Genomic DNA, 26,184 nt, shown 5'->3' on the forward strand with positions numbered 1-26,184 from the left:
ATGGTTATAGAGCCTTTAACCTCATCTGATCTAAGCAATATGAGCTAGAATCTGTAACGGCAGTGTATCACACAACACTACCCGGTACATTCTTCTCCCCTGTAACCTTGGCGATCAGCTGCAGCCAATGTATGAGATCCGAGTCACTGCACCGATGTAATAGGACGGGGGCTGTGCGCGAACTGGTAGCCCCTTGCACTGTAAGTGAGCATCTCAAGCTTTTTGCAAAAGAACCGGGTTAGTCTGCATTTGTGGTTGTAAAGCTTTTAACCTCATCTCATCTCACAGACGGGGCAGAATCATTAACCACAGTGCATCTCACAACACTGCCCATTACACTTAGGTCAATTCATTATTTTTTTGAGGAAAGGCCTTGAAACACTGAACATGATTTAAAATGATTATAACGTTATTTGACTAGGTCATCAAAATGGTCATTTTTACCATCTGCATACAAGTGTTCACCATTATTATTATTATTATTATTTATTTCTTAGCAGACGCCCTTATCCAGGGCAACTTACAATCGTAGGCAAAAACATTTCAAGCGTTACAATACAAGTAATACAATAAGATGTCGGAGTACCATAGCTTTTCTTTTGTATGCACACTTGCCCTGGCATCATCTTCTATATATCATTAACCAGAAATGAATGAAATACAAAAAATGGGGTCCACTGGAGATGGAATTCCCCTCTATATATTTTTTTCAAAGCAGTATAGTGGGGGACAGGTTATTTTATGAAGAGAGACTTGTGCTCTTGGATTCAATGTCTGATCAAGTTCAGAATGCTGAAACAATAAACCAAATAGAACAACATATTTACCACATTACCAGTATACACTGCACAACATTTACAATGTATTTTTATTCTTGGAAGCCAACCCTTTTGATGAGCAAAGTGTACCCATAATGGCTGAAAGATAGCATTATGATCTGGAAAAGAATAAACTGCAAAGTAAAGAATTTGTTTTTAATATTCTCTACCCTACAGAAAATCTTGAAAAATGCCATTGAGATACTACTTTAATACTACTGCAAATAACAAAGTCACCAGAAATTTCTGCACAATTGTTCCAGGTATTGTATATACTGTAAAACCATGATACTGGATTAGCTTACAATAATTGCTTATGTGATACGATATTAAACATTTTACCATTACAGAATTATTGTATTGCCATTGTAATGTCATCAGATTGACTATGAAGATCATTTTATACATGTATGTACTGCCAATAGCAGTAGTGATCAATATGCTGTCATATTACCAAACAATTCAAGAATCTGATAAGCAGCATTGGAAAGGCATGTTTCATTGAGCACTACAGCATGATGACCCACCACAAGAAGGTAGTAAAACAAATCTGTGCTGCATTTCACTGGAATACATTGCCACCTTGTGGATAAAAAAAAAACACATTAAAAAAACCAAACAGATAGCCCTTTTGGTAGTGCTCTAATGGCTCAACACATGTTAGTACTCAGGGTGCGATTTGATGGGGGGGATTTCTCTGACAACTCTTTTTTATATTCGTCATCCCGGGGGATGGGGGGGTGGGATACATTTATCCCCCCCCCCCCCCCCCCCCCCGATAAAATATTATGATTTTACCATGATTTCTTTGAGAAATTGTAAACATATTATAAATTATAAATGTATGCTGCATAATTTTTACCCAAGAGCGTATAACTGCAGGCTGAGGGACCTTGCTCGTGGTGGCCTATGTGCACGCAGTTTCAAAATACGTTATTGCTGAATACGTCACACCCCTATCACGTGACAAGTAAAAAATTAAGGCTGGAATCAATTTCGCTTTGCTCACTCCTTGTGTAGAGGTGTAGTGCTTCAAGAATTTAAAGAACATTTTAAAATACTATGACTATTATATGTATGGTTATACTTTACAACGAAACAATCAGGAAAACCAAAAAACAACAAACAAGAAATATAACAGGACAGTAATTAAGATTTAATTAGGGTGGGCCAAGCAACATCCAGTCAACAATGACATTGAACAAAAAAAAAATTGATAGTCGCCCATCATATCACCCACCCATTAAAAATTGATCACACCAAAAGGCACAGCTGTAAGAAATATCTATTATCACATCAAAATAAGGCTTCGTGGCCAGCTTATTTTTCAAAAATCAGCATTGCTACAAATATAAGGTGGACATTACTTTTATTTAAAAGTAATTTAGAATAGACTTTCTATTAAGTAGGGCTTTCAAAGTAGATCTTTTATTTATTTATTAATTGTTGATTTTCCACCATCCCCCATCCCTCATCTTAAGCATCATGTTAGCTTTAACTTTCTACACCCATCCCCCTCCCGAAACCTCCCCCCTTGCAACTTGATTGAATCTAAAAGTAAATCACAGCAGATACCTGCTGCTCAAAAGGGAGAGACAGTAAGACGCCAAAGTTACAATAGGCAGATAGAGTTACAATACACAGCTCATATTACAAGACAACATTCACTGGGCTCACTGATATTATCACAGTTCAATACAATGCCTGCACATTCATGATTGATCAAAAAAAAAATTAAATGAAATACTGCACATTGAAGGGTAATTACTACAGATAACTAGAAAAAGTCTTACTACATATGTGCAGTGTGGAGTAGTGGTTAGGGCTCTTGACCGGAGGGTTGTGGGTTCAATTCCAGGTGGGGGACCCTTGAGCAAGGTACTTTACCTAGATTGCTCCAGTAAAAACCCAACTGTGTAAATGGGTAATTGTATGTAAAAATAATGTGTAAAAAATAATGTAATTGTATGTAAAAATAATGTGGTATCTTGTAACAATTGTAAGTCGCCCTGGATAAGGGCGTCTGCTAAGAAATATAATAATAATAACATGGAGTAAATGAATCGTGCATGTGAGCGATATATTTGTCGTCAAAGGTTTCCATACCGCAATGTATGGAAATGTGCATATATTTATTGTAGTCCTAAGCATTTACACCCTCTATTTGTAGCAATGTAATTTCTGAATGTATTAATTGTTATAAATATTGTTCAACTTTACATCAATTATACCTCTTTCATTTAGCAATTGGTAGTTAAAAATCTGGGGAATTAATTTATGCAGACACAATATATATATATATATATATATATATATATATATATATATATATACAGACGTGCTCAAATTTGTTGGTACCCCTCCACAAAAAACGAAGAATGCACAATTTTCTCTGAAATAAGTTGAAACTGACAAAAATAATTGGCATCCACCATTTTTTATTCCATATTTAATAGAAATCAGACTTTGCTTTTGATTTTTTATTCAACATAATATTGTAAATAATAAAACAAATGAAAATGGCATGGACAAAAATGATGGGACCACTAACCTAATATTTTGTTGCACAACCTTTAGAGGCAATCACTGCAATCAAACGTTTTCTGTAGCTCTCAATGAGACTTCTGCACCTGTTAACAGGTAGTTTGGCCCACTCTTCCTGAGCAAACTGCTCCAGCTGTCTCAGGTTTAATGGGTGCCTTCGCCAGACTGCAAGTTTCAGCTTTCCATAGATGTTCAATAGGATTCAGATCAGGACTCATAGAAGGCCTCTTCAAAATAGTCCAATGTTTTGTTCTTATCCATTCTTGGGTGCTTTTAGATGTGTGTTTTGGGCCATTATCCTGTTGGAGGACCCATGACCTGCGACTGAGACAGAGCTTTCTGACACTGGGCAGTGCGTTTCGCTCCAGAATTCCTTGATAGTCTTGAGATTTCATTGTTCCCTGCACAGATTCAAGGCACCCTGTGCCAGGCACAGCAAAGCAGCCCCAAAACATAACCAAGCCTCCTCCATGTTTCACTGTAGGTATGGTGTTCTTTTCTTTGAAAGTTTCATTTTTTCGTCTGTGAACATAGAGCTGATGTGACTTGCCAAAAAGCTCCAGTTTTGACTCATCTGTCCAAAGGACATTCTCCCAGAAGGATTGTGGCTTGTCATTATGCATTTTAGCAAATTCCAGTCTGGCTTTTTTATGTTTTTCTTTCAAAAGTGGAGTCCTTCACCTTGGAGTTCAGCTTGTATCTCTTTGGCAGTTATCCTTGGTTCTTTTTCTACCATTCGCACTATCCTTCTGTTCAATCTGGGGTCGATTTTCCTCTTGCGGCCGCGCCCAGGGAGGTTGGCTACAGTTCCATGGACCTTAAACTTCTTAATAATATTTGCAACTGTTGTCACAGGAACATCAAGCTGCTTGGAGATGGTCTTGTAGCCTTTACCTTTACCATGCTTGTCTATTATTTTCTTTCTGATCTCCTCAGACAACTCTCTCCTTTGCTTTCTCTGGTCCATGTTCAGTGTGGTGCACACAATGATACCAAACAGCACAGTGACTACTTTTCTCCATTTAAATAGGCTGAATGACTGATTACAAGATTGGAGACATGTGTGATACTAATTAAAGAAACTAATTAGTTTGAAATATCACAATAATCCAATTATTTATTATCTTTTCTAAGGGGTACCAACAAATGTGTCCAGGCCATTTTAGAATATCTTTGTAGAATAAGCAATTATTCAACTCTTTTCACAGCTTCTTTGCTTTATTCTATGACATACCAAAGGCATGCAAGTATACATGATAAAATAGCTTTTAATTTCATCACTTTTCAGGAGGAATGAAGCATTATTTCAATGAACTGTAAGGGTACCAACAAATTTGAGCACGTCTGTATATATATATATATATATTGCCGATCACAAGTATTGGCACACACATGTATAGCTATGACACACACATTTTTGCTTTTGTGCATTTTTATAAAGGCATTTAGGTTCATTTTTTATTACTAAATTATATTTTTGGTTGTGCATGAATAAAAATACTTTTTATATACGATTGTTTGTCCTTACATTAAACGTTTCTCAAATTAGGCCTTTAAGGTCATTCACAACTATTTTCTTAATTACTAATGTGCTGTTGATTTTATTTCTGTCTCAAATGTGACCTCTATCGAGCCACAACCCCATGATGTATTTTGAAGCTGCACGCGCATAGGCCACCACAGGTAAGCCACCACAGGCCACCAGGAGCAAGGTCTCTGAGCCTGCAGTTATACCCATCTCCTTCAGAGCGTGAGATGAGTAGCACATTGTATTAACATGATTTTCTTTTTGTTTTTTTTAAAGGAATGGAGTTTGGTTTCACTGGAGTTGGATCATGAGGTTTGGCTGTTTAAAGTGGATCAGGCTTGGTTTCCACTCACCTGTTACTGTCATCCAACGGTAGTGCTGTACCCACCGTAGCAAGGCAAATTAACCAAAGAAAATCAACGACGTCGATGTCATTCAGGTGTTTTATTTCAAACCATTATTTAATATTATCATCAGGAGTGCATACTAATACTAAAGAAAAAAAAGAAATGAAGACAGGATACTAAAAACCCGTAGTAGCTTTTTTTAAACAGTCAAAGACTGGAACTTTTACCTGCCGAGTCACCTGCTGAGCAGAGTGGAAAAAAGGCCAAGATTAACAACAATTAACTTCTAGAGATTAAGCTATTAAAATACGTATGTTGTATTATATTCCATTTATTGTTGTTACACACTGTGCAGTTATCAATGAGGTTATGTGCAACAATACAAGTACTTGTCATGAGTGCGTTTTAACATTATTTTAGTTGCTGTAACATAGGTAGTTTTTGTTACTGCCTTTTTATACCGTATCCATAAAAATACTAATAACAGCATTTATCCTGCATGATGGCAGATTTGGCAAATGTGTGATTAATAAAGATTTTTTAGCAGTTGATTGGGTATAATAAAAAAGTAACTTAGTGATTCTCATAACTGTTTAAATTGTGCACTACAGATGTATCAAGGCTTGCAATGATGTTTTGTTGTTTGCCCCATCCAGATAAAATCGTGAGAATGCGTGGTCAACAGTGAGTGCTTTTTGATAAACTGGCTGTTGACCACACATATGAGAAACCCCATGTCGAATGTGCTTGAGGGGTAAATTAGGTAATTGATAGCCAGTTGACCCCTCGGCCACAATATAAAAGACCTGCAGCTGTTGTTGAACGGTGTTGAGAAAGCGAGTCAGACAGTCGTGGCAAGATGAGAGTCAATATTAGAAAGCAATTGCTATCCATGCTGGTTTACATCAGCAATGTACTTGTTTTTGTTTCGTGTTTGTTTTGGCCACTGTGCCGTTTTGTTTTGTAAAAGTGTTTTAGTTTGCGCAAGCCTTTTGTTTATTATTAAAACGCGCCAACAGCGCTTTCATTTACCCCAGTGCTGTTTGAGTGTCCATTCTCTTCCGGGTCTGACATCACCACAAGCCAGCTTGTCACACACTGTCATTCTCGTTATAAGGGGGAACGCAAAGTAGCACATTATTGTAACTACAAGAGGGAGCACAGTATAGCTATTAGGTTGTTCTGTGTTAAATCGGGCAGGCACACTTATTGATTAGACATTCCACACCTTAAAGAAATAGAATCAACCAATATTACCAATTATGCCTATGATGCCAGAATTATGGGACAAACTTGATGGATAATAGTAATTGAAGATGAAGAAACATTTTGCTATTATTAGTAATCACCAAGTAAACACCAATTCATAATAATGCAACATTCATTTAAGTCTAACCCTAACATTGATTCAACATGAGCAGAATGACAATGCCAACAGGAACTGTCATAATCCATACAGTCTATAGTCTAGTACAGGTTAAATGAGTGTCACAGATATCTGAATGTATGTACTGTGCACTCTGCTGGTGTCTGTTTCTTGCCGTTGTATCTACATGTAACAGGTAACTGTAGTCAGTTTATTAATTTCCACCACAAGTGGGGTTTTCTGTTTGTGTTTAAATGTCAGCAGAAAAAAAATATGAATCAATCAAGAATTTAAAATACATTTAAGTTATTGTTTGTGTTACAATTTTATAATTTCATTCCTTGAGTTCACTAGCACTATTTTTTGTTTGCATCACAAACAATTAGAGAGAAAAATATGTCAGATATGTTTTGAATTTATGTAGAGGAGGGTAAAATGATCATCTACAGGAGGCACCTTTGTTTTGTTTGGTTTATTGAATATCAAAGTAAAATCCTCAGAGCACCATGGCCATTGACAATCATTTTTTAGAATGGCAGTCTATTAATGACATATAGGAGAATAATGCTTCGTGTAGGAGAATTAAATCAAATAGTCACTTTAGAAACATAAATGATATCCATATTGGTTTGTTAGTTTTATGACCAAAAAGGCATTTGTAAAGTAGAGATTGAATGGTACTTCACTCTAGTGTAAAGATCATCTGTTATATTACTCCTCTCTGGAAATCAATATAACCTGTTACTGTAGTGTAATCTGTGCTGATGCAGACAGCATAGCTGCCAGCTGAATCATTAAATCTGAGATAGAGCACAGCATTATGGGACTGAGCTTTTATGAGTTGATAATGAGCTATTGAAATGTGTAAGTTTAACTGCATGTATCAGAGGCCGCACTCAGAATACACAAATTTGCAGTCTCCTCTTGTTTTAACTCCACAACTTGACCTCTTCACATATCTCTTTATGACTCGAAAACAAGCATCTATTTTTAAACTTGGAATTTAGTATACTTTGAAGCCAGGCCTAAAGAGGTTTAACAGATTATCTTTACACTAGAGTGAAGTAGCATTCAATCTCTACTTTACAAATTAAAAATAAGTGTAAGTGTAAAATAAGTGTCAGTTTTTTTTTTTTTTAACACAACAACATTTCTTCTGTCAGTGTATTATTAAAATAAAAGTATACTTTCATAGTTTATTAAAGTACTGTAGATCGTAGGCACAGACTTAGGGATATAATGACAACTAACTCGACAACGTCATGTATTTGATCATGTCTGGTGCTCTGAGTGAACTGTTTAATAGTGTAATATGTGAATGGATTGAAACTGCAACTGCATTTACGTCCACCGGGAACCATTACTTCAGTAACACGTGACGTGTGATTAGTCGACTACCACTTTCTCAGGTTGACTGTCATTTTTCTATTAGCAGATTCAAAAGATATTAAACCTAGTTCCATTTAGCTCTGCTTACATTCGAAATCCCAAGCTCTACCCCTATACCTAACTGTGTTACTATTAAAGTCATTTTTACTATTATTTTAACACTGCTTTTTAGCGCCCTCTAGCAACTACTACATCCAACATCCATCCCTATGGGATGTTTTTTGCTTAATGTCCCGTTTATCTCAATCAGATGGGATGCGTCATTTGTGTAGATGTATGTACAGTACATGAGTAACAACACTGTAATTTACTTTGTGTCATTTAACATTTGGCCTGAGAAAGTAGCATTTACCAATGAACATAAAATTCATAGCAATTCTATGATAAATTAAAATATATGAGTGACCTAAAATATGTTTAGATACAATTTTGATATCTAATTAATACCCCCGTTTTTTTCCCTTCATATTGGCAACGAAGAAAAAAAAACAGGGAAAAGATGCAGAATGTTCTATTGTATTTAATCGTGTATTAAATGGAAGTGTTGTATTCTACGAACTCAATAAGGATCGTTTATTCTCGGCTCGATTTGAAACGGCTGTGGAGGCCAGTGCAAGAAATCGCTGCCTGCTCTCATCGATTCCGGCTGTTGTCAGATCCGCCTACACTGGCAGCTTCTTTTACACAAGAAAATAACATTGCAGATATGTTTTTGTCCGCTGCAGTTCGGTCCGCCGTTTCTTATTCGGTAAGTGTGAATAAGCGTGGTTTGAAATTAGAAACAAGCGTGAGTTTTTTTAAATATACATTTCATTAAAATCTGCTTGTTTCCATCAAAAAGGCCTGCACATATGAGCAACACCAAGGACAGGTCGACTGCCTGCTTAAGCGACCTTCACATTTGAACTAATTTTTGATGTGGCTTTAATTTAGAGGTACCATTTACATGTGTATGTGCCAAACAACCCCAGTCTCTGTAAGTCACCTTGGATAAAGGCGTCTGCTAAAATAAACAAATATGTTAAATCGTGTGTGCATGTAATTATCATGTCTAAGTATGACTCTAAGACGAAACTTCACATTTTATTATATTCTACAATCACAGTTGGATAACCACACTTATTTTATGACAATGTTCAGAACTAATCTGAATTTTGCACAGCCCACTTTTTTAAATTTAACCCGAATTACATATTTTCAATAATTTACCACGAAACACTACACACGTAGTGCTTTTGATATACTGTTGCCAAAAAGAGTAACACAATCATACATAGGCACAATATCTCTTTATGGTTTTATAACATGCACTATTTGACTATTCAGTTTAAAAATGTTTTGTTAGTGAGAGCTTATGCAGATACTTGCTTACTGTCTGATCTGTATAGTAAAACAATCGTGTCAGCTGTTAAAATATGTTGCCCGTAACATGTTTCCCCGGCCACTGCTGTGAATTCAAGCGGTTCTCCAGATGCAAAAGTGTGTGAAGTGTGACACAAGTACTGTACCTACAGTACATACAGTACGTAGAGAGAATCACATTCGAAATTAAACGTATTTTTTCTGAACCTTTGTGTTACTCTAGGCGAGGCAGATTCGCTACCTGCATCAGACAGCAGTGCGTTCTGGAGGTGGTGGAGCATTGTTTGTGGTAAGGAGTAACGTTTTCATTTTGTAGTTCATTTTTACCTCACAGTATTGTAACTTTGTTTTCTTGTATGAAATAAGAATGCATATTTATATCAGTAGACAGGGAATATTCAAAATTTGCTGCACCTGTATTCAGGTTGTGTACAGTAAGCCTGCAATTGGAGCATACCTTCTACACTTTAGCAGTTACAATATATATTGAAACAACGAGGCAGAAAAACCTGGGGGAGGATTGCATAGCTCTAGAATTATTAATTTCATCAATAGGGGGTTGCGTCGGACCAAAGTCTTAAAGTGGGGTCCTAAATAGGAACATTTGTTAACCACTGCTCTGTTGTGTTGATATCATACAACAAATATAAGGCTGGTTTGTCTTGGACTATTTTACCAAAGATTACATAAAGTTGTCCAAGCTTTGTGCTAATCTGGGTCTGTGAAACCAGTAGATGGTTGTTTAGCAAAAGTGAGTGTGATATGATCTCTGTAAAGAAATTTAAATGAAGACAGTTGGGCTAATTTAAGAAATAAGTTGTGGAAATCAGGGCTTAGGATAATTGTGGTAATTCATTCCGGTAATTTCTGTTCTGCACTAATGTTTGCAAAGTGCATACTTATTTTGTCCCTTGTAGTATCATCAACAAAGGATCTCTTGGAGTTAGATTTATGTTCTCTCACTTAGTAAAAACAATAAGTGCTTCAAACCTATGTTTTGGACAGTATGATTGTTTTGTTGTTGTGAAATATGTTCTTTTGTAACTTATACAAAATGAAACACAGACAAACCAAAAACGTCACAAATCCCCTTTGAGGAAAGGCTTATTTATATTATACATTTACTTTGTAGACTCGTGCAGACATAGGCATGGTTTCCATGGAAAAGGAAAAATAAGTCTCACCTTTTCCTCACACTATTTCGATAGTACCTTTTGGGTAATGTGGGTTTCCATGCAGTTTTCTTTTAGGGAGATAAATTCTCCTTCCAAATGCAAATGACTTAATTAATACTCAAATACATGAGGCTATATATAAATGTTTCTGTCTGCATTCCAATTGAGTGATTAGTGATATTGTGCCTGTATTTAACATTTTTTTCTTGAATTGTCTTATTTTAAAGAGTAAGTAGTGGGGTTCCAAAAATATAGCATTACACGTCCCCATGTGCTACCACTGTTTAAACGGGTCGTATAAAGCTACATTTTTCTGAACCCCGCTTTACTCTAAGTGTAGGGTGACGATGCTTTTGTCTGTGTGTGTGTGTAATATATATATATATATATATATATATATATATATAATTAATTACAGGGCTCTAAATTGGCAACAAAAAGGGCAATGCCAAAATGGCCTTCAAGTCAAGGCCAAAGTGTAAAATGTTGTGTCATTTTGCTTAGGATTCATATATAAAGCTACATTTCCTAAAATCTGCAAATCTTGTTAATTAGTATTAATGAATAAGAAAAAGTAAGTTAAGTAAGCAGTAACCCATAACAGCGTGTGCAGGGAGACAGTCTTATGCACGCCTAAGTGTTGTGAGGCACAAGGTCATAGGCAGAGTCGCTTATTGTGCTTATAAAATATAAAATTACTCTTCTTTTATAAAAAGAAAACAAAAAACAATAACATTCCAACTTTAAATTAAGCTTTATGTAATGTATCATTCAGCCAGTGCAAATAGGTCCTATGCATAGCCTTTAGAAGCTACAAATTAGTAGGGGTGGGAATGTTAAATGTTTAAACATATAAACTCTAAAGAAGTGGTTAAACATTTAATAATATGCTAGACGTATAACCGGTCACGTGACAAATGTCACCAAACGCATATTTTTTTTTTTATCATTTTAGTAATTTATCATACAGCAGCCTGTCGCGTTTCCAACTTCTGTGATGCCACAGTAAGGACAGATGTTATAAAAACGAAGGGGTTTGGCAATTGCCTCCAAGTAGTTTTTCTAATTGGTCCAGCAGAAAGATTGACACTGAGGCTGGTTTTATTCTCGGTCGATCTGGTGCTTATATACTGTGCGTTCATGGTGTTATATATTTTTAATAAAATTGCATCTCTAAACAAAGGAACGAGGCAAAGTCACGTTTGGAATTATTTGGAGGAACCGGACGAGAAAACCGTGGTATGTAAATAATTATGCCAAACAAAATTGCCGTACAACTAAAACACATGTTCAATCAGTACATTTACATGATTTTCTTAAAACGTCACTTTTCTGTGTTTACATGATAACGATAGAAAGTCCAATTAGAATTCAACTGTATACATGGATTGAGGTGTTTGGAAAACGCAGGATATTTTCACATGCAAAGTACTGTAGTACCCTAGGTACGATTTGAACAGGCCGGACATTTCCGCGACAGAACGGAGACCAATCCAATAAGTGCTTTATTGAAGTGTCAGGTCTTAAATTCAAAGATTACTATCCTATACCTCTATTCAGATTCCCCACAATGAGCAATCAGCCTTTCAAACAGCTCATCCTGTTCTATATTACCAGTTTCTTTTGCAGACATTATTTTAAATTATCATGTCATTTTTTTATTATTATTATTATTATTATTATTATTATTATTATTATTATTATTATTATTATTATTATTATTATTATTATTTATTTCTTAGCAGACGCCCTTATCCAGGGCGACTTACAATCATAAGCAAATACATTAAGTTTTACAATACAAGTAATACAATAAGAGCAAGAAATACAATAACTATTGTTCAAGCAAAATACAAGTGTGATAAACCACAATTCAATAATACAGCAGATAATAGTGATAGTTACATCAGGATATGATTAAATACAAAATACTACAGGTTAAACACTTGGCATATTACAGTATTCTGAAGTACATGATTAAATGCAGTAAAATAGGGGGCAGATAAGTGCAAAATAAAGCACATTTAAATGAAGGGTGATAGTGTCCCAGGATACAAACAGAGGAGTTCTACAGGTGCTGTTTGAAGAGGTGAGTCTTAAGGAGGCACCGGAATGTGGTCAGGGACTGGGCAGTCCTGACATCTGTAGGAAGGTCATTCCACCACTGCGGAGCAAGGGTGGAGAAGGAGCGGGCTCTGGAGGCAGGGGAGCGTAGCGGAGGTAGAGCCAGTCTTCTAGTGCAGGCGGAGCGGAGAGGTCGAGTGGGGGTGTAGGGAGAGATGAGGGTCTGGAGGTAGCTTGGTGCAGTCTGGTCAAAGCATCTGTAGGCTAGTACAAGAGTCTTGAACTGGATGCGAGCGGTGATCGGGAGCCAGTGGAGTGAGCGGAGTAGTGGAGTAGCGTGGGCGAAGCGAGGCAGAGAGAACACCAGGCGGGCAGCAGAGTTCTGGATGAGCTGGAGCGGACGGGTGGCGGACGCAGGGAGGCCAGCCAGGAGGGAGTTGCAGTAGTCTAGGCGGGAGAGTACCAGGGCCTGGACCAGGAGCTGGGTAGCGTAGTTGGTGAGGAAGGGTCGGATTCTTCGGATGTTGCTCAGGAAGAATCGGCAAATGCGTGCCAGAGTGGAGATGTGCTGGGAATAAGAGAGGCAGGGGTCCAGGGTGACTCCGAGGTTCTTAGCGGAGGAAGAGGGAGAGAGTGTGGTAGATTCCAGAGGAACAGAGAGAGAGATCAGAGGAGGGGGAGGAGGAGGGAAAGAAAAGGAGGTCAGATTTAGAGAGGTTGAGTTTGAGGTGATGCGAGTGCATCCAGGAGGAAATAGCAGACAGACAGGTAGAGATACAGGAGGAGATGGTGGAGTCAGAGGTGGGGAAGGAGAGGAAAATCTGAGCATCATCAGCATAGAAATGGTATGAGAAACCATAGGATGCGATGAGGGGGCCCAGGGAGCGGGTGTAGAGAGAGAATAGGAGAGGACCCAAGACTGACCCTTGGGGGATTCCAGTTAGGAGAGGGTGAGGTGTGGAGGTTAACCTTTATGTAATTAATTACTTGGAGAATATTTTTTTTTTTCTGTGTATCTTCTGTTTAAATGTTTTTGTTTAAAAAAATAAACAATATGTTAACTCAAACTGAGGCAAAAGAAAGTTGTGACGGAGGAAAAAAAAAAAGTGTTCTGTCATTTTCTTTTAAGGCTGCAACATAGGCATTGTTGTTTTCTTCACCTGTTTCCTCTCCCCGGCCAATCCCTTACCGGAAGCTATATCCTGTTTTCAAAAAGCGCGAGCATCAAGGTACGGCTTTCGGATATGTTTCCATGCAAAACAGTCATACCATGTTTTGCCCGTGTGAGGAATGTGCGTGCTATGTCACATTCTCAGACAATGAAGGGAGAATTTGGAGTTTCTAAACTGTACAGAAACTCCACCATTGACAATTCAGGATGTTAACTCATCTTTCTCATTGTACTTATGTATTAGGAAAGTAGACAGAACAGTGGTTATATGGTTACACGTGAATACAGATTCACAGAGTTTAGTTTACAGAGCACATGTTCAGTTTTTCAGAAATGTACATAAACATTGTATTGTTGATAAATATTCAAGATTGCTTGCAACAAGTGTGCTTCATGTTCCTTTACGTCAAGAAAGTATTTTGTTTGTGTTTTCAGTGTACATGCAAGTGACACCTGCAGACTCGCACTGTTTTATCTTTTAATCATAATTTACTGTGCTGTGCTTTTTTTAATTTTTTATAAATTATTCTAAGGGAGTGGACATTGTAAAGAAATCACCAAATTATTAGTTTCTGAAATTTAAATGTAAACTATAACATATGTTTAGGTATTGAAGGCTAGTGTTTCTTAGTTAGTTAATCTAATAAGCAGGATCAGCTCTTCAAATCAATGGTAACAAAACATTATATTTGGGACTGCAGTCTTAGAATACTTTTTGTACTTGAATGAGTGGAGTGGCTCTTCATTATGCTAATTACTGTTAATAGTCACAAGCAGGTTTGTTGTTCCACAGCTCCATCCTTATACTAATGAAGTTTGCCTGCTCCCCTGTAAAGCACCACTTGCTGCTAAGTGTTTAATTTATGTAAGCCCTTTGAAAATCTTTGAGAAGGTTTTGTTAATTCCCAGCCTCTTATGTCGAATGGTCTACCTCGCAGTCAAACAACTGTAGATTCCTTAGATTCTAATTAACAGCACCTAAAACGTCATACATATGTTATGTTTTTATTTTTAAACCTGGCTCACCTGCCATTTATTTTTAGTTATCAAGGCTCCTTCAGATTAATGCTCCTGCATTGCAACCTGCTTTTCAGAGTGTTTATTTACTGGATGTCTCGTTTCATTTAATATCCTTTCTTTACAGCACAGAGACACTTCAGAGAACAACCCAGACACCCCATTTGAATTTACACCTGAAAACCTGACGGTAAGAGTTCAGCCTTTGTATGACAAGGGGCGGTGGCTTAAAGGAGGCAGTGTGGTCCAGTGGTTAAAGAAACAGGCTTGTAACCAGGAGGTCCCCGGTTCAAATCCCACCTCAGCCACTGACTCATTGTGCGACCGTGAGCAAGTCACTTAACCTCCTTGTGCTCCGTCTTTCAGGTGAGACGTAGTTGTAAGTGACTCTGCAGCTGATGCATAGTTCACACACCCTAGTCTCTGTAAGTCACCTTGGATAAAGGCGTCTGCTAAATAAACAAATAATAAATCAGCCACAAATTACTGTACATTTGACCAAAGCATCATTTTACACCAAATCAGTAGTCTATTATAGTATCTAGAATATTGTAGTTTCCTATGTGGTTTACACTGAACGCCTGCAAATATATAAATGCTGAAAAAGGCAGGTTTAAATGGTAATGACTTGTGAATGATCTTAAGCAGGGGGCCCATAGCTGCACAATTTACCAATGCCATGAAGTAGTATGATTGTGAACGTAAAATAACCGTCTAAGGCAGGGGTTTCAAACTCATTTCCTGGAGGGCTGCAGTGTCTTCTGGCTTTCGTTCCACCTAAGCTCTCAATTACTTAATTGGTCTAATTATTTGATTAGCTGGACACATTTAACACTTCTCTTCAGGCCTCAAAATGTTTCATGGGTAGTGTACCCTGAATCAAGTGCATTTTTAAAACCAACTGTAAAAGACCTTGAAAAATATTAAATATGTCAAATTCAACAAATAATTAGATCAATTATGTTAATTGAGAGCTTAAATTGGAATGAAAACCAGAAGACCCTGCGGCCCTCGAGGACTGGAGTTTGACACCCCTGGTCTAATGCATCTCGGTCTCCTGCAGTTCAATGCAGTGAACACTTATGAGGCTGAATTATGAAATGTACATAACATATTAACTGTCCTTGTACATGATCTGATTTGTCATTCTTGCCTCCATAACATATTGTACTTGAAAATCACAATGGTGATCCAATGACTGAAATGCTTTTGGCAACATGGGTAGGAACACTGTTGTGGTTTTCGGAATGTTAGAGGCAAGTATGACCAATAAGATAGTGTAAAGGGATTGTTTATGCAAATGAATCATGTTTCATAATTCAGAGTCGTCGTTAATATTTAAAGTCTTCCAAAGGGTTTACACTTTACTGCTGTTGTCCACAGGCAGTTTGATGTGACACAGCCACTGGTTCTGGCTTGCTTTCAGATCCCTTTTATGCACAGGCCTGATTACAACATAGAAATGCAAAACATTTTTATTATTTTACTTCTCAAACACATATGGGAATAACATAAGTGTTATTAAATTCAATAGTGACAATGTGTTTGCTGTTCTTTTTGTATAGTTGAAAACACAATTCATAAAAACAATTTACACTATTTTTGTGAACTTCCTTTGAAAAGATTAAAAGCTGTTTTAAATATTTAACACCTGTGTTAAGACTGATTTTTACATTCAGCATTAGTACCCAGATACCTGTGTGGGCCAATTAACTTTGCCACAGTACAAGCCATGTTAGCTTTGAGAGAATTCACCTGTGTGCACTAATTAACATTGCTGTGTGACAAATCCTCTGCAGACTAAATAACCTTTATGTATAAACAGTGTTTGCATTGAATTCAGTTTTTCTTCATGGAGAAAAATGTAAGCACTTATTTAGTATCAAATATTTAAGTCCATGAATAACAGAAGAAACATTTAAGTACCCATAAAACAAATTCACCACTACTGATCTGTTTAATACACCTGTTTTATAATGTGCTGTATGTGGTATAGTAATTTTGTTAGTGTATTAAAAACACTGCTGAAGACATGGGCTTTAACTATTCAAAGAAAGGGGTCATTTGAAAACTGTTTTAATATTTTGGGCAGTGTAAAAATCTAATACATTTATTTTCTCATCCTCAAAGAGAATAGAAGCCATCCTGTCTAATTACCCAGAGGGACATAAGGCGGCAGGTACAATTCCAGTGTTAGACCTGGCCCAGAGGCAAAATAATGGATGGCTGCCCATCTCTGCAATGAACAAGGTATTTGTAATTTACAAGAAAATATTATTGGCTTTACTCTAATCCTGGTGTAATTGATACAAAAATGTTGACAATGCATGTCAAGTATTAACCTTTTCTTTGTTTAAAGAGACAGTATTACATCCACCTGTATGATGGATTGAACCTTGCTGTGCTGTTTCCTGTCTTCCTGGATCACTTGAAATAACTTTTTTAGCATTATGAACTCCTTTGGGCAACTCCGATCTATCCCAATGCTTGATGCTATGCACAGTGCACCACAATAAAAGTCAGTTAATGCAGCTGTTATTCTCCCTCGAGAGCTCCCCCAAGCTACCTTTTACAGATAGTAGCTGCTCAGGCTGGGATACGGTCTGACTGGCGTCATGTGCAGCAGTGTCATCTGGGATGATGACCTATCAGTTTGAGCTGTTTTTTTTTTTTAATTTGTAAAATGCCTACTGCAATGGTAATTGTAAACATTTAAATACCAAGACCACTGTGGTTGTGAGCTGAAGTCAGAACCAATGTTTGCATGTCATTTCATCCCCTGTTAATAACCAGAAGCCTTGTCATTCCAAACTCTCATTCTAGCATTTTGCATAGGCTATTTATTCTTTTTTTTCTTTGTCACTGTAATAATAGAAAAGTCTTACAAGCACATGTCATTTAGAATTGAAAAATAATGCATGTACAACACTGAAGATTAAACTATTAAATTGGATCTTTAAGCTTTGTCTACTGTATATATAAACATATGATAAATTAATTGGTAAAACTAGAAGAAACTGGTGCGTCGTTAAGAATTAAAGCAATAAGTGTGTTTCTTCCTAGCGAATTGACAGGTATTTTCAACTCTTATTAAAAGTGAACTCACATTTTTCTTTAAAAAAACATTCTGCTGTAAACTCCATCACATCATATAGCTGAACATCTATTTTTTTGTTGGATAATTTCCTCCATGTTGAAGAATTCTTGTTTTGTATTCTTACCAAGGACCAAAACTTGTTAAATCAAGGTGTATCACTGGTCTTATCTGCACTGCACTGTTTTTGGGGCGCAACATTTTTTGAGCAGACACACATAGTTTAAAAACGATTTAACCAGAAGTGGCCGGTCTTCTAGTTCAACATTTTAAAATATCAGTAAAAAGTTATTTGAAGACATTTGTTTAGTGTTCTGCATTTAGCTATAGCACTTTACTTTATTATCACATGTTGTGTGACATTGCATATCAAAGCAGCAAGGAAATATTTAAAAGCAGGTTTGCCTCACAACCAATAGTGACCAAATCCCCCCCCCCATTATAATTTGTTTTATGTTATAATTATTAAGGTAAACATAGTAAGATGTTAGCCGATAATGACATCGTAACTACATAAAACTGATTCTTCCAACTTGGGACTTTTCAGTATGTGCTCCTTAACAAAGTTATATGCAGCATGTATATTGGATGTTAGAAATGTTGTTCATGCAGTAAAGACATGAGTCACACTGCCATTGCACTGTAATTTATTTCCTGTACTATTTGAGTACAGGTTGGTGTAGATACAAACAATGCATCCCTGTTTTTGCAGTGGTTGGTCATGTAGAAATTATAGGTAAGCAGACAAGGAGTGAAAAACTAACAGTCCTAATTATGACTATTACTGAAAAAGCTATGCAAGGTCTTCATAATACAGTGCTGTTCCAATTAAACATTTTAAATCATTTGGTGGCTGTAATGAGCATTTTGGTTATAGACAGCATTGAGCTGCTGCATAACTAAACACTGCTGAGTCAGCTCTATAGTTTCACTCTTCTTGTGTTTTTCAGTGCAGTGATGATTTTGTTACATGGTATCCTGTATTCTAGTAGTGGGTTCTGAGGCTTTTGTGTAGAGCCAACTGTCATAATAAATATTATCAGCTTGCTATTTAAAAAAAAAAATGTTGCTGCATGAATATTTGATAATATCTTTATCTGTTAATTTCTTTAGGTAGCCGAGGTACTGGATATGCCAGCCATGAGGGTATACGAAGTAGCTACATTTTACACAATGTTCAATCGCCATCCAGTGGGCAAGTACCACATTCAGGTCTGCACAACCACACCATGCATGCTTTGCAACTCTGATAGCATCCTGGAAGCCATCAAGAACAAACTGGGTAAGAAGAGAATAATGCTTCGTAAAGATTTTATATATATATATATATATATATATATATATATTATACTGTATATACTGTATATATAACCTCACTGCACCGTATTGTATGAGTGACTAATACTATTAATTCTATTAACAAAAAATAGAAAATGTCTATCCAGGGTTAGATTTTGTTCTGATTGTCCCTCGGACAAGTGCAAGGCAGATCACTGTCCATAAATAAAACTGGTTGCCCACAATGCAAAATAAATATATACATGACAGTAATAATAATTAATAATATGTACAGTAGTATAGTACAGTATATGTAGCGCTTAGTTTGTTTCTGAAGAACAGTACTGCAAATCACATAGTTTGCATAGCTCAATGTGACAGGCAGTTTTAACTTAACTAGGGATGCACCAAGTATGAGTTTTGGGGCGGATTCAGATTTCTCTGCTCACACAAAACTTGCATATTACAGATTTTACTTAATGTAGTATTTTGAACAATTATATATTCTGTCAGAAGTGAATTTAGCAAATCACTAATAGTGGTATTGGAGGTTGCACCACACTAAAACCTGTATTTTATAAATCTGTGTTTTCAAGCTTGAAATTTTTACAAATTATATTGCATTCATATTGCATTTCTGTTTAGCATTTCAAACTTGAAATACAGTGTAGTTCCTATGAAAAACTACTACTAGAAGTAATACAAATAGACAAGCATTGAAAAACATTTTTATGTTGAAATATTTTAGTACAATAAGACTACAAAGAAACAGCAAATAATGTCCAGCAAACAAACACTCGTGTCAGACACATAGCCTAACGGCTGACTGAACCTGCAATTTGATTGGTAATACACAAGAGGTGTGCTGCTATGTACATTGCAGAAGTGGTGTTCGCTGGTTCCCAGCATCTCTATGATCTTTAGCTACTACAATAATAATAATAATAATAATAATAATAATAATAATAATAATAATAATAATAATAATAATTGATTTCCTAGCAGATGCCCTTATCCAGGGCGATTTACAGTTGTTACAAAATATCACATTACAAAATATCACATTACAGATAAGAGCAGTTATGAACTACAATAGTCAGAAAAATACAGTAATTATGTTTGAGAGCGATTTCGACTAAGCAGTTAAACTTATAGTAAAAAATATTTGTTTATAAGAGTAAATTCCATTAAGAGCAAGTAGTAAGCACAATAAATGGATAAGAATGATTTCAAATAAGAGCAATTACAAAAAATGTAAATACGGTTACCTTACAAGATACAGAAAATAGTTATAATTGAGTACTGATACAATTGGGTGCCATGTAGCTCAGTATAGTCGAGGGTTGTGAGGTTTACAGATGCTGTCGGAACAGGTGTGTCTTGAGGAGGCGCCGGAGGGTGGTCATGGGCTGAGCAGTCCCGATATCTGTGGGTAGGTCGTTCCACCACTGAGGGGCAAGGGTGGCAAAGGAGCAGGCTCTGGATGTGGGGGAGCGGAGGGAGGGTACAGCTAATCTGCCAGTGGCGGAAGGAGTGAGAGGAGGTGTAGGGAGAAATAATAGTCTGGAGGGAGCAGAAAGTACGAGACTGATAGGTGAGTACAAGAGTTTTGAATTGGATGTGACCGGCGATAGGGAGCCAGTGGAGGGAGTGAGCAGCGGTGTACCGTGGGAGAAATGAAAGAGGGAAAAGACAAGGCGGGCAGCAGAGTTTTGGATGAGCTGGAGCGGACGGATAGTGGAAGCAGTGAGGCCAGCCAGGAGGGAGTTGCAGTAGTCAAGGCGGGACAGTACCAAGGCCTAAATTGTTTGGAGTAGTCGGTGAGGAAGGGGCACATTTAGCATATGTTGCTGAGGAAGAAGCGACATGAGAGTACCAGAGTAGAGATGTGCTGAGTAGGAGAGGGAGGGATCGAGGGTGACACCGAGGTTCTTGGTGGATGAGGAGGGACAGAGGGTGGTGGATTCAAGACTCTCAGCCAAGAATTTGGACACAAAACACATGCTCAGAAATCATGGTTTTAATTTTATTTACCATGGATGAGGCCTGCAGGGTTTTTATTGAGAACTATTCCGACGTCTTTCCTGCTTTTGCAAAACTTGCAGCAATTGCAATTACGATACCTGTATCCTGTGTACCTGCAGAATGGAGGTTTAGGCGTCAGAACAGTGCAGAAGAGCAAACAATCTTGTTTACGTGAAGATCCTCTAAAACTTATGACAATTTCAATGGAAGCTCCTGAGAATTAAGACTTTGATTTGGAGAGAGCACGAGTCATTTTGGACTTGGGTACTAAAAGGAAAATTAAGAACATTTGAACAGCAAAACTGTACATACCCGCAGAGACATTAGTACATGTTCTGCAACACTGATTTTTACGTCGTGAACGGGGGATTTTCAAAAGAAAATGTTTCATGGTAAGCTTGTCTTTATGTCAATTTCTACTACCATTATTTGTGCTGTGTATTGTTTTGCATGTTAACTTTGTTAATCTGAAGTAGTTACACTGGAAAATAATATAACTATGTTGATGTAGTATGTAAAAACGCAGGTGTTATGGTTGAAAATACAGATTTTGAGATGGTATGCTTTTTACAAATGCACAAAGGCTAGCGCGTTAAATGGCCACGCAAATTTAGTTGTGTTACCGGAGTATCCCAAACATTACTTCCTTTACTTTTCTTTCCATCTTACTTTAGAAAATAATTGTCAGACATTGAAAGGCATTGGAGCTCGGTCGGTACAGTATTTGTAATTCTAGCACAACTCTCTTAACTTGCTCTGTTTCTTTGAAGACTCCTGCACAGATCTAATCCCATCAGTAAACACTCACAGGGGGTAGGGCAGGGGGGAGAAGGTGAGCTCAATCGCATGCAGATTCAGAGAGTCAGACCTGAGGGGAGCAGAGAAGCTCTGCACTTAATGCAAAAAATAATTGCCGATTCCAAATTTAGTAAAAAATAAAATTTTCTCTTTGCTTAAACCCTTTACACAAAAACAATGCACAGGCTTGACTATCGATAGTTGTCAAACGATACAATGCATCGCCTTAGCCTTGGCAGAGGACAGGGAGTGGGTGGGGAAGGAGGTGAGGTATTGAAGAGTTTGTGGATGTCAGTGATTTTGCAGGAGAAGGAGGCAAAGTCGTCAGCTGAGAGTGCAGACGGTGAAAGGGGTGGAGGGCTAAGGAGGGAGAAGTAGAAGTGTTTGGTAGAAGAGAAGGAAGAGAGGGGGGAGTGATAGGGATACAAGGCAGCAGGAAGTTTTGTTACTTCCATTTCGTTTCAGCAGAGCGGAGCAAGGAGGGGTCGGTGGGGCTTTGAGGGGTGGACGGCTTGGGGCGGGGAGGGGTTGGTGCGGTGCGGGGCAGGGCCGGCGTGTAGGATGAGAGGCAAAGGGAGTCGAGGCAGAAGTGAGGGAGGAGAAGAGGTTGAAGGTAGCCGAGTCTACAGAGAGTTGGGGGGAGTCGATAGAGGAGAGGTGCGAGTGAGCAGCAGAGGGAAAGATAGAGCGGGAGAGAAGAGGTTTTGACGGAAGTTGACAGAGGGGGTCGGAAGAGTAGGAAGGGATGGGAGCAACAGACAAGGGGGGGATAGACAGAAGGTGAAGGAGTGAAGGGGAAGAAATCCAGCAGAGTGGTGAGGGCTGGAGAGGTGGATGTTGAAGTCACCTAATAGAACGGGTGGATGGAGAGGGGAGGGAGGAGAGGAGGAAGTCAAGCTCAACAAGAAAGTGAGTAAGGGGTCCAGGAGGGCGGTAGAGAACAATGAGGAGGTGACAAGGAGGAGTGCCGCCACACACCAATACAAGAAATGTCAGCTTTCTAATGGAATATGTATGACTTTAATTATATAAGATCATTTTAAAATATATTTATGAAGCACTTGTCCTACAGACCACGAGTACATTGGAAGCACATTTTTCACTGTCCCAGGCGAACAGACAAGCTTTAAAATCAAACCCTTATCTCACTAATCAACATGAACTAGATCTACTGTATGCACAATATATGTATAAAGATAAGTGTAAGATACAGACCAACAGCACAGATTTCTCCCCAGCTTTTGTGACTCAATAGCTTATGGTAAAGAATGTGGTAGCCAAGTTGTATTATAATAAAATAAAACAAGTAGCTCTGTAAATGTGTAATGACATGCCTCCAGGTATATTAAATACAGGTGTGTCCTTTGTTTTAGTTTTAAATCTATGTACAATACTTTTTTTTTTTTTTTTTTGTACTGATAGGTATAAAAGTAGGAGAAACAACTCCTGACAAACTGTTCACCTTGGTCGAAGTGGAATGCTTAGGTGCCTGTGTAAATGCCCCTATGATACAAATCAACGACAACTATTATGTAAGTACTGAATTTCAAAGTCAAAACTGTATACTGCTTTTAAATGCCTTTGAGTATCCTAATAATCGGTTACGGGACTGCACCACTAGGAATTATGCCGGGCCTGGCAAGAGCGCTATATGAACAATACTGAAAAATGAATGGGAGCCCGACTCCCTGGTGGACTCTTTAAAATGGCATGTTTTATTAGAATATTCATAGGTGCATAAAAAAAGAAGATAAAGGATATGCCAGCTGTTTGAATAGTTTTATTTGAAGTATTTAAAGAACTACTATTATATTGACATTAAGGTTTCATTTCTGAAAGAGGTTTCAAGCAGAAATGTCATCTCTGAATTTGTTCAGGCAAAGCGCAAGTGTTTGTGTATGGACGAGATGGATGAGTGGCAAAACCTACAATCTGTGTGTTTTGTTTTACAGCCCCAGAAAATAAAACAATAACTTTTTTTTTTTTTTTTTACCCCACCCTAGGAGGATCTTAAACCTCAGGACATTGAACAGATTCTTGATGATCTGAAGGCAGGAAAAGTACCATTACCTGGTCCAAGGTAAGGATCCTGAGTAATGAAAGCTGTTTTTAGCTGATGATGTAGCAACAATGCAAATGTCCTGCATTACCGCATTGCACAACGTTACCACAGACTGAGAATCCCAGTCACTCATGGTTTGACAAATGGTTTCCATTCATTATTATTATTTGTTTATTTATTATTATTCAGTATGGAATGCTCAATCCTACAGATTTTTCTTGATAGTGACACCTAATAAAGCTACTGTATCATGGGAGCTGCTTTTGATGATTCTGTGCGTGGATGATTAGGTCTATATTGCTCTGACCTACAAAGCAGTTTTTTTTTTTTTTTTTTAAATAGATGGATGAAGGTAAAATCGTAACAAACTACAGTAGGGTACAGAAATTCAGACCATTGTCACATTATTTATTGCAAAATGGTAAAAGCATTCTGTGGGATTGATAGTATCCAAGTTCATTTGAGAGATGTAGCCTACATGAAGCATACTAAAATTGACCCTTAATTTTTCAGGAATGGTCGTTTCTCTTGTGAACCAGCTGGCGGGCTGACTTCCCTGACTGAACCACCCACTGGACCTGGCTTTGCAGTGCGACCAGACCTTTAACTGTTTTAAAGATCTATTTGAGATGAATAATACATCTGTAGATGTGGGCTTGAACATTGATGGTGCATCACATGCTAAAGATTACAGTGCAAACATGTTGCCTGTGTATATATTAAATACTTTTCCCCTATAATTATGTATTTTGTAGGAGGCTGTGTGGTCCAGCTCACTCACTGACTCACTGTGTGACCCTGAGCAAGTCACTTAACCTCCTTGTGCTCCGTCTTACGGGTGAGACGTTGTTGTAAGTGACTCTGCAGCTGATGCATAGTTCACATATCCTACTCACTGTAAGTTGCCTTGGATAAAGGCGTCTGCTAAATAAACAAATAATAATAAACAAGTAACAAAAGTAATTTAGCCTAATGTAAAACCAGATATCACTTTAAGATGCACAATGTGTTAACATTGTGCATTTTATTCTTATTTATTTTTTTAAAAGGTATATTGTAGTAATCAAGGAACCAAAAAAAATAAAAAAATGCAATGTCCTTGCAGTTATAGTTCTTTTAAATGGGGGACGGACTATTGAGTTTGTTTGTTTGTTTGTTTGTTTAGTTCATTTTAGACATTAACTCATCTTGAATCAAACTTTTCTAGGGCTGTATTCAAAGGTTCGAAGGTTTGTTCGCTAGCCAGGAATTTTGAAGGTAGTTCTAAACCTTTGAAGGTTCGTCAGGCGGCATTCACACACTGTCAGATATTTTTTCTTTATTTTTTTTCTCTGTTAACAGAAACCGTTTGACAATGTATGAATACAATAAATTGCACATTAAATGTGAATCAAATGCAAAATAAGATCTTTTGATTTGTATAATGGTTATTTGTGTTAAAATCCACTACCAAATCATTACATGTAGCACCTCTTCGTGTTGCCGCTACCGTGCATTGGAGCAGGGTATTATACCAAAGCACTGGGGGGGGGGGTAGGGGTACTGAATACCAAGTGTACAAGACATTGTAAGAGAAATGCTATGGTAGAATAAGTATGAAACGTAAAATAAACACTTCACTAAATTTTAATTTCGAAAACCGCACCAATTAATTAATCATTATTTTATAAAGGTTGCAACCCTGCTTTATTGGGTTCAAAAATAAATTGGCTAAATCTGTAAATTAAGGTCCCAACTGGGGGTTACAGTAACAGCCGATCTGTGTTTGGAATGTACAACTGTTAAACAGCTGAGATTTTTTAAATCACAATTTAGAACTTGTATGAACTGGAAAGCAGTTTTTTTTTTGTTTGTTTTTATAAATTTAGTCGTTGCCAATTTTATTTTCTCCCAATTTGGAATGGCCAATTATTTTTAGGCTCAGCTCACCGCTACCACCCCTGCGCTGACTCGGAAGGGTGAAGACGAACACACGCTGTCCTCCGAAGCGTGTGCCGTCAGCCGACCGTGGAAAGCAGTTTTTGAAACACTTTTTTTATTTTGCAAACAAGTTAGCAATAACAAGACACTCTACCAGAAATGTTATATTTTATTTAGCCGATAATCATGATTATCGTGATCATTTACAGCCAATAATCACCAACAG

The 26,184-nt window shown here is 37.5% G+C and overlaps 1 protein-coding gene across 1 annotated transcript; it reads left to right on the forward strand.

Moving 5' to 3' along the window:
- Positions 1-8,512: 8,512 nt before the first annotated feature.
- On the forward strand, positions 8,513-25,443 carry LOC117435575 (NADH dehydrogenase [ubiquinone] flavoprotein 2, mitochondrial-like). Its single transcript, XM_034058879.3, has 8 exons — positions 8,513-8,740; positions 9,578-9,643; positions 14,909-14,971; positions 16,912-17,031; positions 18,989-19,157; positions 23,399-23,508; positions 23,980-24,056; positions 24,552-25,443. Exons 1-8 carry the CDS (start codon positions 8,528-8,530, stop codon positions 24,643-24,645), a joined length of 912 nt encoding a protein of 303 aa, XP_033914770.2. The 5' UTR covers positions 8,513-8,527; the 3' UTR covers positions 24,646-25,443.
- Positions 25,444-26,184: the final 741 nt, after the last annotated feature.

The sequence above is a fragment of the Acipenser ruthenus genome, chromosome 3 (genome assembly GCF_902713425.1).
Source record: "Acipenser ruthenus chromosome 3, fAciRut3.2 maternal haplotype, whole genome shotgun sequence".
Lineage (NCBI taxonomy): Eukaryota > Metazoa > Chordata > Actinopteri > Acipenseriformes > Acipenseridae > Acipenser > Acipenser ruthenus.

What these genes read in the sequence shown, in the direction of transcription:
- LOC117435575 (XM_034058879.3), top strand. Translation starts at nt 8,528, where the DNA reads ATGGAAGTGTTGTATTCTACGAACTCAATAAGGATCGTTTATTCTCGG. An exon ending in CCATCTCTGCAATGAACAAG is followed by an intron (nt 17,032 to 18,988) that starts GTATTTGTAATT and finishes TAATTTCTTTAG; the next exon opens with GTAGCCGAGGTACTGGATAT. An exon ending in GTACCATTACCTGGTCCAAG is followed by an intron (nt 24,057 to 24,551) that starts GTAAGGATCCTG and finishes TTAATTTTTCAG; the next exon opens with GAATGGTCGTTTCTCTTGTG.